General features: G+C 41.9%; 1 protein-coding gene across 1 annotated transcript in view; it reads right to left on the bottom strand.

The window, feature by feature from the left end:
- The window catches only part of SNX9 (sorting nexin 9), a 122,975-nt gene that overhangs the window by 53,171 nt on the left and 50,506 nt on the right, over window positions 1–19,298 (bottom strand). The window contains exons 8-9 of the mRNA XM_066596089.1: window positions 13,437–13,562; window positions 12,977–13,094 (exon numbers count right to left, since the gene is read on the bottom strand). Coding sequence (XP_066452186.1) covers window positions 12,977–13,094; window positions 13,437–13,562 — 244 coding nt within the window. The remainder of the gene's footprint in view (window positions 1–12,976; window positions 13,095–13,436; window positions 13,563–19,298) is intronic.

Below are 19,298 nucleotides of genomic sequence, written 5' to 3'. Positions count from 1 at the left end.
AAATAGAAAGAACCCCGTCCCCTTCCTTCGCAAGAACCCTGCCCCAAAAAACGTGGATGTGGTGACGTCCATGCAAAAGAAAAAAGAAGCTGATGTTAAATGTTAAATTTAATGTTTTTAACTCTGACCTGCTTAACTTCCAGAAAACGGTCCAAAAAGAAGATCGGAGGACCCCGCCGACAAGGCACGACCACCACCCAGTTGCATCCACGGCTTGCTGGGACCGAAGGATGCAACAAAGACAAAGAGGCAAACAAAACGGTAAACAAGATCAAAAAACCTACACCACGATGCCTTTAGACACAGAGACAGTAGAATATGAAACACCCAAAACACTACAAATATTATCCTGGAACGTAGACGGACTAAACACCCCCATAAAACGAAAAAAAGTAATCACACACCTAAAACGACATAAGCCAGACATTATGTACCTACAGGAAACACACTGGAAAAAGGAAGGGAAAGGCGAACTAAGGGCACCATAGATAGAGGCATGCTACACAGCATCACATACAATCGGCTTCCCGAGGGGTGGCTACCTTAATCAGAAAAAAATCTACCATATACAATAAAACAAACCATAGCCGACCCACAGGGAAGATATCTAATATTGAGAATCAGCATAGACTCACAAACATACAGTCTGGTAAATATATACGCCCCCAACACAGAACAATCAGCTTTTTACGCTATGCTGGTAGAGCAACTACAACCATATATGGAAGACCGAATAATTCTGGGGGGAGACTTTAATAGCGTACAGGATGATTCACTGGATAGAACAGGGCCAACTACTCAATTAACTTCAACTACGCATGCATTATTAACACTGATAGACCAACTTCACTTATGTGATCCATGGCGAATCTTAAACCCCTCTAGCAGGGAATACACATGCTGTTCCAACGCCCATCACTCTTTCTCACGTATAGACTTTCCTGATTTCAAACAACATATTCGACCACCACCAAAAATCCACAATACATCCAATATCTCTCAGTGACCATGCACCAATTACAACAAAACTACAAGTAGTCACCCCCCGAAAAATGTCATGGCTGTGGCGCTTCCCCTCATTCCTAAAAGAGTCGGAAGACTTAAGGGAATATCTTAAAACTACATTGGAACAACTATGTAGACGATAACAGAGAACATATAGACAACATAGCGCTGTTTTGGCAAGCCTCAAAGGCAGTGATGAGAAGTCACATCATAGGCTACGTCTCCCATAGAAGGAAAAAATTCCAAACAGAATTTGAGACCCTACATGACTCTCTTTTGACAGCGCAAAGGGCGCACATAGATCTCCAAGACGAAAACTCGTATCAAATATTCCTTACAGCAAAACATCTAAATACATTTGTACACACACACACGCACACTGGCAAATCCAATTAAAAAATAAATTCTACAGATGGGGCAACAAGACAGGGAAGCTACTAGCCAACCTGACTAAACAAAGACAACCACATAAACCAATACTAACTTTAAAACACACCAATGGAAAAGAGCTCACAACAAAACAAGAAGAGATAACCCAGATACTGTATGAATACTTTGAAGATTTATATAGAGCAGAACCCGCCAATATGCAAGACATAAATAGCCTGCTAGAAACCGTAAGCCTGCCAAGACTCTCTGAGGAACAGAGGGCGCTATTAGACGCTGACATAACGGAGGAGGTGGTCCAGGAAGTAATCACGATGGCAGCAGGAGGCAAAACACCAGGGCCAGACGGCTTTTCGACAGAATACTATAAGATGCTATCAGTAGATATAGTGCCAATACTGACAACTCTACAATGCAATATACACAAACGACACACTGGTGGAGGATTTCGGAACTTCCAGAACAATCCTACTCCCCAAACCAAATAAAGACCAAACAGACCCACGATCCTACAGACCCATAGCACTCAAACTGCGATTACGAATTCTTGTCCAAAATCCTAGCAGATAGGCTACAACAAATCTTACCGTCCATACTTGATCCATCACAAAAGGGCTTCACACCAGGGGCGAAGCTCCCTAAAAAACATTAGAGCCGCCATAGCGGCAACGATCGTAGCACAAAACCCTGAAAACCCGACAATGATGCTTTTAAGTCTGGACGCTGAAAAAGCTTTCGATAAAATGGCATGGCCATTCTTGAACATACTGCTGGGAAAGTGAGGGTTTGGACAGATTTTCAGGAACTACATCAATACTATACAAACGAATGCTACAACGACCCTCACAGTTAACGGACAGAACACGCCAAAGATTGATGTATTTAGAGGGGCCCGACAGGGATGCCCCCTCTCACCGTTACTGTTCAACCTGTGAATAGACCCACTACTCAAATTTCTAACGCACACAACTCAGTTCGCAGGGACATGCCACGGAAAGGTGAAAATAAAGGTAGAGGCGTTTGCAGATGATATCTTAATAATAGTCAACAACCCCAGAGACACATTAACACCCTTATTAAAGGAAATTGAAAAAATTGGAAAACTCACGGGTTACACCTTAAATCTTGACAAGACAGAAGCCCTTCTACTCAGAGGACCAGCTAAACCCCAGTGGGCAACCAAATACCCATTCAAGTGGGAAAAAAGTTCAATACAGTATCTGGGGATCCAAATTACAAGAAATCCCTCGGCACTATACAACACAAATATAGAACCATATATCAAAAAATTGGAAACACTGAACACATGGAAAAACTTTATGGTCTCCTTCTTGGGGAGAATCAGCCTTCTAAAAATGATAGAATTTCTCCGCCTGCTATACATTCTACACACATTACCTATATTCTTAAAACAAAAAGATGTAAAAAAAATAAACTACCTATATAGAAAGTTCATATGGGGGGGGGGGGGGGGGGTGAAAGACCACGCATAGCTTTAAAAACCCTACACAAACACAAAGACAACGGCAGAGTAAACCTGCCCAACATACGAGATTATAACTTAGCAGCACAGGCACGAATCACACATGACTGGATCCATTCCAAATCATATATTTCACAAATGAGCCACTCGAACAGACAATGGCAGGCAAAATACAACTGCAGAACATTCTCCATTGCACATATAAAGAACTACCAGAGAAGATTAAACACAACCCCCTGATACTCGCAGCTTGGAAAGCATGGAATAAGAGACGAGACAGACTTCACCTTACACATCCACATATTTGACATTAATAAATAATCCTAATTTCCAAGACTGTAATCCCCACAACATTTTATTTGAATGGAGGGCCCAAGGAATAGATTCAATAGATAAAATCAATCATACACAAAGGAGAAAAGCGGATCCTAACATGTGAAGAAATGAAACAAAAATACCCTGAACTCCCGATCCCACTATTCTCATACTTACAGGCTAGACACTACATCCAGGGACTCATACCGCAGATACGAGAACCAGACTGGAAACAAATAGTTGGATGACTAAAACCTCGGGACTGAGGGGAATGATTTTCAAACTATATAGGGCAGTGTTGGCGAACCTATGGCACGCATGCCGGAGAGGGCACGCCGAGCCCTTTCTGTCAGAACGCGTGCTGTTCGCTAGTATCACCCTCTCCTCCGCACTGCAGCTCAATAGGAGAGCTTCCTCTCCTGTCAGAAGTACAGGCGGGCAGTTCAAATCCAGAGCTGACGGCAGCCTGAGGTGAAGGGGATTGCCGGCACGAGCTGTTATCTAGCAGCTCCTTGTAACCCCCGCCCCTCCGCACAGCAGCCCAATCAGAGTGCTTCCTCCCCTGTCAGAAGGAAGGCGGGCAATTCATATGCGGAGCCGACAGCAGCCTGCACTCAAAGTGATTGCCCTGTGAGCAGGATGGAGCAGAGCTTGTATGCAGCAGTAAGGAAAACCTGGACGGAGGTTAAAAGGAAGACCAAGACCATTGCTGCCTGGGTGATGTAAGATAACAGCACTTACTGCAAAGATAAGGGCATCATTAGTATAAGTTCCTGTAAAAACACCTGAATGTACAGAAGCTTGTGGAAGAAAGTAACTGACAGGAGGGTCTCACTGCTAAACCCTTCTCAGTTCACCAACTGCCCGCTGCACACATGAACACGAGCGGATTTGCACTGCGGAATCCGGAGTGGGCGTCCGCCTCCGGATTCCACAGCAAATACTGCACATAGACACGCTATGGAAAATCACGTTTCCAAGTCCACGAGCGGAAATCAATTGCGACTTTTCGCTCGCGGATGGAAAATCTCAGCATGTTCTATTTTGGCCAAACGCACACAGCGGATTTGCATTGCGGAGTCCACAGCGGGCGTCCACCTCCGGACTCCACAGCACATACCACGTATTTCCCTAGCATGCTATGGGGCGGTATCACTTCCATGAGCAGAAATTGATTGCGATTTTCTGCTCGCAGAGGAGAAATCACAGCATGCAGTAATTCTGTGCGGGCTACGCACTGACGGCTTCCACTGAAGTCAATGGAAGCAGTTTGTCCTGTGCCCATTTTGCAGTCATGATTGCAGAATGGCCGCAGGACCCGTGTCAGCGCGGCATAATCTGTATTGCATGCTGGCTGACACATCCGCAATACAGATTATGAAGAATCCAGATAGGTACGCAGAGGTCACTGGCCAGGCTCAGGGTTCGATTCCGCTGCGAGATCTGGCCCAGCTGTGTGCAGGCGTCTCAAAGGTCACATTTAACCCCTTAATGATGCGGCCCCTTTTTTTTCCCATCTTCGTTTTTTCCTCCCGCCTTTTAAAAAAAAACAAACATAACTCCTTTATTTATCCATCGACGTCGCTGTATGAGGGCTTGTTTTTGTGGGACTAGCTTGTATTTTTCGATGGAGCTATTTAAAGTCCCATATAATGTGCTGAAAAACTTTTAAAAAATTCTAAGTGGAGTAAAATGAAAAAAAACTACATTCCGCCATCTTTCGCTGCGTTCTGATTCTACGACGCACAAACTGCAACAAAAATTACCTGATAACTTTACGGATCAGTACAATTACTACAATACCAAACTAATAGTTTATTTTTTCTGTACTACTTTTATTTTTTTTCAAAGACCTCTAATTTTTTAAAATTATTTTCTGCCACCATCTTCTGTGAGCAATAACTTTGTAATTTTTCCATCAACATAGTTGTGCGAGGGGTCATTTTTTGCAACATGTCCTGTAGTTTATTTTGGTATCATTTTGGAATGCATAGGACATTTTGATCGTTTCTTATTGCATTTTTTCTGGGAGACAGGGTGACTGAAAAAGTGCATTTCTGGCGTTCTTTATTTTTTTTTTCAGACGACGTTCACTGTGTGGGGTAAATATTGTGCTACTTTGATAGATCAGACTTTTACGGACGCGATGATACCAAATATGTATTTTTGTTTTAGGATTTAGATTTTTTTTATTTTTTACAATTAATAAAACTTTATTGATCTTATTTGTACTTTTTTTTTTTTTTAGCCCCCCTGGGGGACCACAACTAGCAATGCTTTGATCGCTCCTGCAGTATGATGTAATGCCGTAGCATTACATCATACTGCGATCCGACAGGCAGCCTATCAAGCCATCTCACAGCAGAGGTGGGCGTACGGGACCCCCAAACATCGTTTGCCGAAATTTAAAAGTTGCTGCTGATTGCATCTATTGCCCGTGGGATTCAGTTGTAGTAAACAGCTTTCACCCACGCTGCGTGAAGTGAGGTCGCCCCGCGATCTCTCTTCATAATACCCCGCACCTGCATGACCTAAATGTACATTATATAGCAGGAAGGGGTTAACCCCTTGAGTGGCAGGTTTCCTACCACCCTGTCGTGCCCACCAGGGCAGGTTTTTTAAAATGGTCTAATCATTGAATTTCAACTAGTTTTGCAGTTGCGTCTCAAGAGCCATAACTTTTTCATTTTTCCATTGACATGGCCATATGAGGGCTTGTTTTTTGCGGGACAAGTGGTGATTTTTTAAACAGGGGGGAGGAAAAAAAGAAATGGGGAAAAAAGAAAAAAAGGGGCCATGTCATTAAGGGGTTAAATAATGTATTAACTTCCTTCTCTGGGTCATTACGACGCACACGGATACCACATGTGTGATTGTATTTTTGATTTTTTACAAAGTAAAGGGAGACAAGTGTTTTTTTTTATTTTTTTAATAATTTTTTTACTTTTTTTTTTTAATTTAAAAAAAATTATTTTTTTTTGTCCCTTTAGGGGACTTCCACAGGGACCCATTAGGACCCCTGATCACATTCCGGGGGTCCGATGGTGACAGCCCTTTACATGCTGCAGTGACAGCCCTTTACATGCTGCAGTCACATAGACTGCAGCATGTAAAGGGTTAACAGCAGAGATCGGAGGTTTTCTCTGATCTCTGCTGAAAGAGCAGGTACCTAGGTGTCCTCTGACAGCCAAGCACCAAGCTCTCCCTGCCACAGAGACCATCGGCTTGCTTCTGACAAGCCGATGGTCTCTATGGCAACCTGTAAACAAACCAGTGCAGGAGATTGCCGACATATCTGCAATATCTTCTGCTGGTTTTTCAAAGCCCTTGCACTGCTCTGTGTGGGTCTGTGCAGGCAGAGCACACTGTCACAGCTTGTGGCATTGTGCTCTGCAGCTCCCATAGTGATACATAGCCCGGAAATCTTCCGGGCTATGTTGCTATGAGCAGTGGAGCTCGTCCCGGAAATTTTCCGGGCGTGCCACTCAAGGGGTTAATAAGCAAACTGTAAACATATCAGTGGGGTTCACACGGAGTGGTATTCTGCAACATTTACAGTATTGGCAAAGTGGACAAGATTTTGAAAATCTCGTCCACAAACTGCGGAAATAACCCGGACAAAAACATGTTCGAAACTGACTTGTGGTGCGAAATTTAATCTGCGACCTGTCAATTTTATCGCTGTCTTTGTTGCACAGTTCACCCCTCTCAATGAGGGCTCACACCCACTTGGGTTTTTTATAACACTGCGATATCGCTGCGATTGTCAATGGGACTTTCTAATGTTAAAAACACATCACAAGTTGGAGCTTTGCAATTTTAGTGTGATGCGTTTTTAACATTAGAAAGTCCCATTGACAATCGTGTAAAAAAAAACTGTGATATCGTAACATTAAAAAAACACAAGTTGGTGTGAGCCCTAAGCCTATCTCTGTCTACAGAACTGAGCTGAGCTGAAGACCAGAGTAGGTTATTTAGGGTAAAAACAGATGGCCGTATGTGCAACTACTCTCACCGGCACGGGGCGCAGTTGTGCCTGAATGAGGGCAATTTCTTCCCCTTTGCTGATCATTCACACTCTGCACAAGAGCGCAGGAGTTGGGAAAAAAACTGTGGGAAAATAGGTGTTGCCCAATCTTGTCCGCACGATGTGTTTACTACAGAGCAGGGCTAATCTTTTCTCGGCCATAGTATTAAAGGGCAAGTAAAGAACTAGTTAAAACAAAACCACTGAAATCCATCGGCTTCAGTGTTTTTTTTGTCCCGTTATACGGCCGTGATTATTACAGCAGCATAAGGTGGGAAACCACGTTCGCCTAAAAACTACCCCTAAGGGTAAAACAGAAGGCCATATGTGCAATTATGCTCGCCACTACAGAGCATAGTTGCGCATGAACTGTTTTTTTAAATTAGGCCATTCAAACTCCTCTGAAACCGCCCTTCCGGTTACATTGCCATATTGGCACTTTGCAATAAATAAGTCGGTGTTGGGTTGCAAATTGGGCACTCGGTCTCTAAAAGGTTCGCCATCACTGATATAGGGCAATAAGAAATATGAGAGAACGACATCGACCCAGGGGTTGGGAGGTGGTCGGTGGACAATTCAGACTTCACACCCACAACGATTATGGAATCCCTATCGTCGGCTCATAAATATCTGCCGTCTGCCAGATTCCTAGAGATGAGACTGCAGATTGTCCACAGATCTTATCTCACCCCAGCTAGGGGATACAACATGGGAATCTATACCACATCAAATTGTTTCAAATGCCAGACGCCAAACTCCAACCGATATCACAGTCTGTGGACATGCCCTGCGATACAAACTTTCTGGACACGAATACATGAATACACAAAAACAAAAACTTGACAAACTTCTACCCACAGGAACCAATATGGACAATACTAGGATACCTAAATCCCAAGACATTCCACTGCTCAAGGGGAGTCAGAAAGCTACTACATTTTATAGCGGCAGCGGGACTAAAAGCCATCCTGCAAACATGGACACAACCAACAAGCCCCCCATTCAGACTATTCTTAGATAAATTAGCATTCCTATTTAAAATGGACTGGGCAGAGACCTCATTGTTCAAAGAAAAAAATGGTACAAGCATTCTTTGAAACTTGGGGAAGTTTCCTCCAACTGCTGCCACATAGAGTAAAAGAAAAACTGAAAAGCTGCTTCCAATACACATATTGGTTCCAGGAACTGACAGCGTTAGGTAACATGCCAGTTTAGGGTGATACACCAGTCGTGCCGTGGTCGTGTGGGGCCTCCCAAAAGTCTATTTGAAGATCTCCAATATCATGGTCAAAGAACCAACACACCAGCTGTTAAAACAGGTCAAGAGTACGGTTTAAAGTATTTGCCCCTCCCCTCCCCCCCCTCCCCTCTTTTTTTCTTTTCTCTTAGTTTTTTATACTCTCCTCTTTCCCTCCCACGTCTTTATAACCCTGATTCCACAAACGTTGTTTATTTTCCTTAATTTTGAGAAAATTGTTATGATAAAAAGCAAGTCGGGAAAATTCATGCAACTGTGATGGAAAAGCTACATAACCGCTGTTGTACCTACTGAATGTCCCGAGTTGATTAATAAAAACATATTTAAAAAACAAACAAAAAAAAACCAAAACTAAGCAACAGACTCACGGACTGATAGCACCGAAGAGAACAAAAGTGCTGTGAAGGCCAGTCTGCTGGAGGAAGGCAGAAGAGCAGATGGACATCACCACAGCTTCTTGAATGATCCGTGAGCAGCAGCGAGGTGACCATATGGGCAATAGAACTGCTTGTAGCGAGTGCAAATCTCTAATATACAAGCAAATTAAATATTGCTATAGGTGAGGCAGGGATGCGCGTGGCAGTAATCTTTAGGCTATAGCTTGCCAGAGATCATACTTTTATTTTAAATTATTTTTCATGATTCTGACATAATCTTAAAGACTAAAATGAACAAGGTTTTTCAGCAACTATCATACTTGTACTTTCTTTTGCTAAAGCCAAATCTCTTTCATGACTGGAGTACTTTTCCGGTCTGGTCTTTGTGAGTCATCTGGCATAAACAGGAAAGGGAAAATATTCTCCTAAGCCAGACATAATGTAGAAAACACATGCTGTGCTATCAAATTCAGTGAGTTTTACGCAACTAGTGGCTCACTATTACTCAACAAATTCCCAGAATGACCTATTAGGGAATTCTAGGAGCAATGGCTCCACAAGAGTTAGTTTATATTATGGTCTCAGAACACAATGTAATATGTTAATGCTCTTTAAATGAAGGCATGTAGGGGGATGCGATCTGGGATGCGCTCTCCCCCGCAGTCACCCGAATGTTTAGAGACGAGCGGGCAGGTACTCGCATAAGGCACTACACGCTCGAGTAGTTTGCCTTAGCAAGTACGCTCGCTCATCTCTAGCTAGCACCTTTAGACTACAGTTATCACAGCTCCGTCTCATAAGGTGAGCCCCTGTGATTACCATGGACAAGTAGTGATTGAAGGTTCTTATTTATTATTGAAGAGATTTTAAAGACTATGGACTCCTTTGGGGGGCAAAGTTTTTACATCTTCCTTTAAAACTATGAAAGACTAAACTTAGGTTTTAAAAAAAGTTTGTGCAACAAGAATAACTAAGTGCATCTTCCTACAACATATTAAATCTGTGAATTCAACAGGTAGTCCTTAAATGCAAAAGGGAAGCTCTGCAAAGCGAGAGACTGCAGGCGACGGCATGATCCGGCTCACAGGGTGGATGGAAATGCTTTTCACTGCTGAAGACTACTGACATTGCATCCAAGCAAGCATTCCCTCCCTCCCACAGAAAACTAGGAAGGTTTCCAGAAAGAGATGCTTCCTATAGAGACTATGGCATTCTCCCCGACCTCTCTCTCTATACTACTTTACGGTGGAGCTCATTTTCCCTAAACAACAAATGCAGGAATCACAAAATTGTGGAGTGTCAATCAAAAAGCAAAGCAAACAAGTAGCCCAAACTTCATGCTGACAACCAGAAGGCAGGACTATAAAATAAGGTTTTGAACATTTCTGTAACACTTCTGAAGTTCTTAAGAACCAGGGGCACATTTTAATACACAAACTCCAGGTTCTCATCAAATAATTCTTAGTTATTAGTCCTAAAAAAAATAAAAAAATAAAATGAAAGCATTTCAGATGGCTTTTCAGCATAAGCTGCCGTGTGTCATGAGGAATTAAACAGTTTTCTGGCCTTTATAGGACATGGATCTTGTATTTTTGGAAGTTTTCCTCTCTACAAGTTCCATCTGTAATTCTCAGTTTTCCCAGATGAATGGCTACTGCGATGTCTTCCACACAATAAGATCCTGCTGCTCTATCACCACCTCATGTACAGAGAAGCAGCAGCATAGAGGCCATCACAGAAGTACTGAGCCATGTAGATGTGAATCCAGCAGTAACAGTAAGACACTATTAGCCTCAATAGCTTCTGTGCATTCGCTCCTTCTCCACCTCCATAGACTTCTATGTGCAGCATGGAATGGGATTTGTCAGTGAGCTGTTAGTCAGTCTTCTGTCTCAAAATGAATTCTAGCCATATTTCAGAGCGAGTGAACAGATTGGAGTGAGGGGGGTAGGAGAAAAGCAGCATTTTCCCCAATAAGATATATTACAAGGTTTCTTATATTCACCTGTACTACTGATTTTTGCTAAATTTGTTGAACATTCAGTAAATACACTACCGTTCAAAAGTTTGGGGTCACATTGAAATGTCCTTAAGGAAAAGCACTGTACTTTTCAATGAAGATAACTTTAAACTAGTCCTAACTTTAAACAAATGCACTCTATACATTGCTAATGTGGTAAATGACTATTCTAGCTGCAAATGTCTGGTTTTTTGTGCAATATCTACAAAGCTGTATAGAGGCCCATTTCCAGCAACTATCACTCCAGTGTTCTAATGGTACAATGTGTTTGCTCATTGGCTCAGAAGGCTAATTGATGATTAGAAAACCCTTGTGCAATCATGTTCACACATCTGAAAACAGTCTAGCTCGTTACAAAAGCTACAAAACTGACCTTCCTGTGAGCAGATTGAGTTTCTGGAGCATCACATTTGTGGGGTCAATTAAACGCTCAAAATGGCCAGAAAAAGAGAACTTTCATCTGAAACTCGACAGTCTATTCTTGTTCTTAGAAATGAAGGCTATTCCATGCGAGAAATTGCTAAGAAATTGAAGATTTCCTACAACGGTGTGTACTACTCCCTTCAGAGGACAGCACAAACAGGCTCTAACCAGAGTAGAAAAAGAAGTGGGAGGCCGCGTTGCACAACTAAGCAAGAAGATAAGCACATTAGAGTCTCTAGTTTGAGAAACAGATGCCTCACAGGTACCCAACTGGCATCTTCATTAAATAGTACCCGCAAAACACCAGTGTCAACATCTACAGTGAAGAGGCGGCTGCGGGATTTTGGGCTTCACGGCAGAGTGGCAAATAAAAAGCCATATCTGAGACTGGCCAATAAAAGAAAAAGATTAAGATGGGCAAAAGAACACAGACATTGGACAGAGGAAGACTGGAAAAAAGTGTCGTGGACGGATGAATCCAAGTTTGAGGTGTTTGGATCACAAAGAAGAACGTTTGTGAGACGCAGAACAAATGAAAAGATGCTGGAAGAATGCCTGACGCCATCTGTTAAGCATGGTGGAGGTAATGTGATGGTCTGGGGTTGCTTTGGTACTGGTAAGGTGGGAGATTTGTACAGGGTAAAAGGGATTCTGAATAAGGAAGGCTATCACTCCATTTTGCAACGCCATGCCATACCCAGTGGACAGCGCTTGATTGGGACCAATTTCATCCTACAACAGGACAATGACCCTAAACACACCTCCAAATTGTGCAAGAACTATTTACAGCAGAAGCAGGCAGCTGGTATTCTATCGGTAATGGAGTGGCCAGCGCAGTCACCAGATCTGAACCCCATTGAGCTGTTGTGGGAGCAGCTTGACCGTATGGTACGCCAGAAGTGCCCATCCAACCAATCCAACTTGTGGGAGATGCTTCTAGAAGCGTGGGGTGCAATTTCTCAAGCTTACCTCAACAAATTAACAGCTAGAATGTCAAAGGTGTGCAATGCTGTAATTGCTGCAAAAGGAGGATTCTTTGACGAAAGCAAAGTTTGATGTAAAAACAATGTTATTTCAAATACAAATCATTATTTCTAACCTTGTCAATGTCTTGACTCTATTTTCTATTAATTTCACAACGCATGGTGGTGAATAAGTGTGACTTTTCATGGAAAACACAAAATTGTTTGGGTGACCCCAAACTTTTGAACGGTAGTGTAAGTCTAGAAGATACCAAGCAACAGAAATATTGCGCTGATGTAAAAAACAATTATGCCTGTTAATGATTCTGACCCAGCAGCCAAGAGTAGGTAACAAGGTTCCTAATGTGCTATACAAGGCGGCCATATGGTTTAAAATGCGTGTCATGTATGTAAAACTACAACACCCCAGGTTGTATTAGTGCACAACAGTTTTCAGCTACAAGCAGCTGGGAAGCCCCATTACAGAACTGCCATTAGTTATTCTGAAAGGTTAGTAGATACCCCCTTACTTTAAGGGTATGTTTCCAGGGGAAGACTTCTTGTAGAAACTTCTGTGACTCTCTTCTGTTTTTTTTCACTTATCTATGCACATGCTGCAGATAATGTGTATGGGACAGATTCTTAGTCTGCTACAAGTCTGCCACATGTAAACATAACTTTTATAGAAAACCTAATTGGAAGAATTCTGAAAATATTACCTGTGACTTGTTTGTCTGGAAGAGAAGGAATGGGAATAGCCAAGCCAAACTTCACCAAGAGACGCTCATACAGCCAATCAAAGTGCTTATACCTGTGATTTACTGAACGGTTTGTGTTCTAGAAGAGACAAAGATGATGCTATAAACAAAAGACCAGAAAGAGTCAAATCAAAGCTTTGAGACTCTGGTTTAGATCTGGAGGCATTTGGTACCCATGTAGTTTGGCAGATATCATAAGACTTTCTTACACGCACACTTACACAATGAGGCAGATTTAGTATTGAAAATACAGCAGAAAACTATCTTGTATGCTTTACATCACATTTATCATGTTTTAGACCCTTTAATTGTCACGTTGAAGATGGGTGTGTATATCATTAATAAGTTGAAGATTAAGTTATTAATGATATTCAGATGAGAAATTCCCTATTCCTTACATTAGAAGCTGAAGCTTACTTACAGTTGGTGTTAGCTGATATTCTATATAACTCTTCAGACCATACATTTTGCTTCCCTTTCGTGGATCAGCTACAATACAGTCAAACGTTGCAGTTGGGTAAACCCACATTGGCCCATAATCTCCTATCTGGAAAAAAAATAATAATTAGCCATACTAATTAACTTAGCTTTTCTAATAGACTGTGTGTGTCTCAATCTTGTGATATACTTTCATTCATTTTTTTGTCTTACCACTGTAAATCAAGGCTGAAGTGCAGCCACACCATGGTTCACGGCTTGTCATTAGGCATTCAGCGTCTAGCAACTAGGACATCTTCTGAGCGGTGGGGGAAGGGCTGCCTTTCTCAGGCTGCTCCCTGCCCTTTCACTGCTCTCAGATCTGCAGCCAGTGTGTAAACAATCTCTGCCTCTACAGATGTTACCTAACCTGCTATGTGCACTTCTCTTTATGTTGCAGGCATTACACATGTCCCCAGTTTATTACCTGCTTTTCCAGGCCTTGTGTTTGCATATTCTTAGCATATATAGAGATTTCTATATATTAAGATGGGCTTCACTTTGGCCTTGATTTACAAGGATATATATTTAATTTAAATGAAAGTATATTACAAGATTGCTGAGATGCACAGAGGCTATTAGATGAGCAGAAGTTGTGTAAAAGTTAGCTACACTTTAACCGTTTCATGGCCAAGGATGTTTGTATTGCATCGTGACTAAGTGCTTGGTGCAGCTACGCTATAGAGAATAGATATTGGTATTATATTAAGGTCAAGAATCTTAGCTTTTATGTGATACAGGTGCAATATTTTGGACCAACATAAAAAGTTTTGATTGCTTTAGGGAGTAATAGGAGGGGCGGCTGTAAGTTACATCAAAAAGAAAGATCATGGCCGGTAATCATCTCTTCTCTCATACAGTCTTCTGGGGACCCAAGAGGGTGGGTGGGAGAAAATGAAGGAGCATTTATCACTGATCTTGCAAATCAGGTAGGATATTTGCCCTTCGAATATCACACTTGGGGACAGGGGTCCTAAAAAAGAAAAAAAAGTGAGAAGGTGTGCAGTTGCACATCTAATTAACCATGTGCCAAATCAGCACATTTGCTGGCTCCAGTGAAGTATACTGGTATTTGCATCATAGAGATTTTTGTTCTCTTCAGTTCTCATAAATATATGTGCAGATTAGTACATGTAACACACTGCACATCCTGATCTTCTGCTTGAATTAGACTTTAATTGTTATTTATTTATTTTTTAAACACAGGATTTTTTATGCATTTTTTTCCCATAAAAAGGATAGGGTTGATTTGAAATTCCATGAAGCAGTGTGATTGTAAAGTGTTGGGTGTCATGCTTATCCAAGTCGCACAGCAGAAAACTGTGGCAACCCATAATAAAATTGCACACAGGTTTTGTTGTGTCCACAGGCAGCCAAACTAATTGCATATTCAGCCCTTCACAGTTATAGACTAAAAAAATATAAATCTTTATTGAGATCCTTTAAAACATTCATGGGCTGATAGACTGACTAAACATAAAGATGAAGGATACAGCGATATCCTTTCTAGACACTTCTCATGTACTACAGTATGATACTTTTCATGTGCACGAGAGAATAAATTAGATTTATGTATATCCAGGTAAGTGCGATATATACAACGATGGATTGGATCTATGTATATCCAGATAAGTATGACAGATAGTCAGTTTTTGTGGAGTACTGCTGAAAGAAAGCTGTATAATTCACAGCTAAATAAATAGTTGCAGTTCGCAAGTCAGCAATTCTAGAATTGCAACGCGTTTCCCCACTAATAAAGGTGGTTCATTAGGAGCCAAGATATATAACGGACTATTATGGCAAAACTAGAATGTATTTTAAGGCACTTTCCTTATGTCCCTTGTCTTGTCAGACCAAATCGTGTGGCGAGACAACGTGGTGATGGCTAGAAGTGTATGACATCTGGTAAGGTCATGTATAAAGAATCTTGACCTGTGTAAAATACGTGCAATGACGCATCAGGACGAGATTCTACTATGTTAGGGAACCCAAAGGCAGCCTAGTTAGTGGCTAACCCCCGCTTTGAAGGATCAGACTCGAGTATGGAGTTCAGTCGAGAGGTCACCTAATTGATGCCTCATAGAGGTGACCAAGAAAGTCAATGTCTATTTGGATGGACATAGACCCTTATAGCAAGGTGTCCTGTTCATACCATATTAGGGCTACCTGTTAGCAGTTTAGACCAAAAGAGAAGATGCTGAGTTGGTCTAATCTGATTGTCTAAAGTATTTGAACAAGCGGTCTGCTCATATAGTCGACAATCAGCCTTAAAGGGGTTGTCTCGCGGCAGCAAGTGGGGTTATACACTTTTGTATGGCCATATTAATGCACTTTGTAATGTACATCGTGCATTAAATATGAGCCATACAGAAGTTATTCACTTACCTGCTCCGTTGCTGGCGTCCCCGTTTCCATGGCTCCGTCTAATTCCGATGTCTTCTGGCGTTTTTAGACGTGCTTGCGCAGTCCGTGCTTCTGCCTGGTGAATGGGGCCGCTCGTGCCAGAGAGCTGGTCACCGCGTTGTCATCGTAGCTCCGCCCCGTCACGTGTGCCGATTCCAGCCAATCAGGAGGCTGGAATCGGCAATGGAACGCAAGGAAGGAGAAGAAAATCCACGGTGCACCATGGGAGAAGACCCGCAGTGCACCGTGGGAGAAGACCAGCGGCGCCATCTTTAAAAGAAGAAAAGAAGAAGCTGCAGAATGCTGATGCAGGTAAGCGCAATGCTATTTTTAAAAACGAACCTATGCTTTCTTTTTAACGGGGCAGAATGCGGGGGTAAGTGAAAAAAAATTTTTTCGATTTCGCCGCGGGACAACCCCTTTAAGTCCCTAATTCAGCTAGAGCAGGATTTGCAAGTCTGCCTTAAAGAAGCATTAGCTGATAGTCTGATCTATATTGGACAGCTTGTCCTAGAACCCTAGTGGTCATTTAGGCAGAGCACCAGACAAAAATAAAAAATGAAAAGAAAGGTATAAGACCTGTGGCACTGATGGTTAACCACCTCTATTAATAAGAAAATTCTAAATCACTACTCAAAATCCTATGTATATTCGGGGTCTAAAGTGTTTTGTAGCAGGGATAAATGACGCAAGCAGAAGCTGCCATTCAGTTAAGGTGCACATGGCAGTTTTGTGGAGTCACTCCAGCCCCCTCCCCGCAGTAAAATGCCCCATGACTTTACTTAGCCATGACAAAAAAAAATGTAGCAGCTTTAAAAACGAACTACATTTATTGACACAATTTGTGATAAGCAAAGACACAGAAAAAATGGACACACAACCGCACGTTGTACTGGTGTGCTTAGCCTAGTGTGTTACATGCAGTTTTATGAGTAAAAGCCAGGAGTGGATTGAAAAACGAGAAGTCTGAAGGATAGAAGATGTTTCTCCCATCTTTTGTATTGATTCCTGATGCTGGCTCAAAACATTGCTAGAAAAACTGCTACAAAAACTACATATGTGATTCTGTAACAACCACCACCACTATACAGCACCATCATATCCTGCAGTGCTTTACAAATCAAAGGGCACATACAGAAATGAAGTTAGACACTACATGTAATATAAAACCAAGAACACAACAGAACAGCAGAGGTGAAGGCTCTGCCCACAAGAGCTTACCATCTATTAGGAAAAGGATTGGCGCATGAGGGACAAGTGATTGTTTAGTTCAATGGTCCGGCCACCATATATAAATAGGGTAGTGGAAACAATTCTATGTGAGCCGGTCACCAGCCAATATCTACATATCTACATAACTATATGTATGGGATGATAAGAATGCTGTTATCGGGTTTGGAGTACAGAAAGAGTAAGATTAGGGAATGTGATATGCCCCCTTGAAGAGATGTAGCTTTAGGGCTTGCTTAAGATTGCGGGTGTTGCGGATTAAGCAGATTTTCCGAACTGCTCTAGTTCTCTGTAATGTGCTATCCCAGGCAAAGTCTTGGAGACAGGAGTACGAGGTAACGTAGAACTTGAGGTCATTGGTTGAACGGAGAGCACGGGTAGGGCGGTAGGCAGAGATGAAGGAGGAGATCTAGGGCGGTGCAGCACTGTGGAGAGCTTTATGGATGAGTAAGAAATTTAAATTGAATTGTATACTGCACACATGACTAGTATAATGAATGGAACGGGGGGGGGGGGGGGGGAATCTGGCTTCTGTGTTCAGGATAGATTGGAGAGGAGAGAGTTTAGTGAGGGGAAGACCGATTAGTAACGTGTTGCAGTAATCAAGCAGAGAGAGTGCATCAGAACAGCAATAAAAGTTTTAACCGTTTTTACTGTAAGATGACGACGGATTCTGGAGATGTTTTTGAGGTGTGGGTGACAGGAGCGACCAAGTGACTGAATATAAAGAGCAAAGGAAAACTCAAACATGACCCCAAGAAAGCAGGCGTGCTGCCAAGGCGTTATGGTGATACCATACACACAGATGGAAATATTGGGATTAAGTAGATTAGATGGCAGAAATACAAGTAGTTCAGTGTTAAAAACATTTAGTTTTAGATGAGACAACATAATGTTAGAGACAGCGGACAGTCACTGGTGTTTTGCAGTAGTGAGGGTGTGATGTCTCAAGAAGAGGTGGTACCAAAAGCCAAATCTGCTGACAGTTTGTCCAATATGGGCTGTGTAAATGGAAGAAAGGAGTGGGCCTAGGACCGAACACTGAGGAACCCCAACAGCAAAAGGAAGAGGCAGAGAATGATACACTAAACATGCAGTCAGGGAGGTCGGAGAGCCAAGGAGAGAGCAGTATCCTTCAGGCCTATCGAGGAGTTGGTGATCTACAATGTCAAATGCTGCAGATAAGATCCAGGAGGATCAGTAGAGAGAAGTCACCATTAGATTTAGCTGTTAGAAGGGTTGTTTGATACTTTTGTAAGGGTGGTTTCTGTAGAATGTAGAGTATGAACAAGTTTGGAGATGAAGGACAGATTGAAGATGGGTTGGCAGAACAAGGCGGATCAAGAGTTGCCCATTTTAGTAATTGGAAGGTAACAGCATGTTTGAAGGAGGGGAAAAACCTACCAGAGAAAAGACGAAAATATTATAGCGAGATGACCGATGACAGCCAGGGAAAGATACCAGACAAGATGCCATGGAAAGGGCTCACTGCTGCAGGTAGTAAGGCGAGAAGAGTGAAGCCTAGCAACAACCTCTTCTGTTATTGAGTCAAATTACACTGGTCAACAAAACAACAAAAATGTCTGTATCTGGTTTGGAAACCGGTTGATTCAACTAATTTTGGGGTGCTGAATTCTGTCTATCACGTCACATTTCTGGGATACATAGTACTATTACATAGACAATAATACAGTATTGCCAAATATTGTCTGGTTTTAAATACCAAAAAAACTCAAAACTCAATGTTTTTCTGGTAATGTATTTGTGAATGAAACTCAAAAAAAATACAGATATACTGAGGTAAGAATGAAGAGAAGTGCTTCATGCAGATTACAACAAATACTAAATAGCAGTACAGATAGGCTCATGTCAGTAACCTTCCTGCTCAACTACATTGTTCTGCCATCTAGTGACCATTTTTAGAACTTCATCCACTGTGTAGTACATTCAAATAAAGAGTTTAGCTTAGTCACTGATTTAATTTTATATAAATAATTCACCAGAAAATGATCACAAACACAAAAACCTTTTGAAAGAAATGGAAAAAATCTAAATTACATAAAAACCTTAAGTGATACGTAATTTCTAAAGGGTAAATTCAAATTCTACACCCAAAAATCCAGATGCAAAAATGCTGTTGAGCAGTGTTCTACTTGTACACTCCCAGTGAGCA

This window comes from Eleutherodactylus coqui, chromosome 3, assembly GCF_035609145.1.
Source record: "Eleutherodactylus coqui strain aEleCoq1 chromosome 3, aEleCoq1.hap1, whole genome shotgun sequence".
Taxonomy (NCBI): domain Eukaryota; kingdom Metazoa; phylum Chordata; class Amphibia; order Anura; family Eleutherodactylidae; genus Eleutherodactylus; species Eleutherodactylus coqui.
The sequence above is the reverse complement of the archived record's forward strand: the minus strand, read 5'-3'. Positions and strand labels throughout refer to the sequence as shown.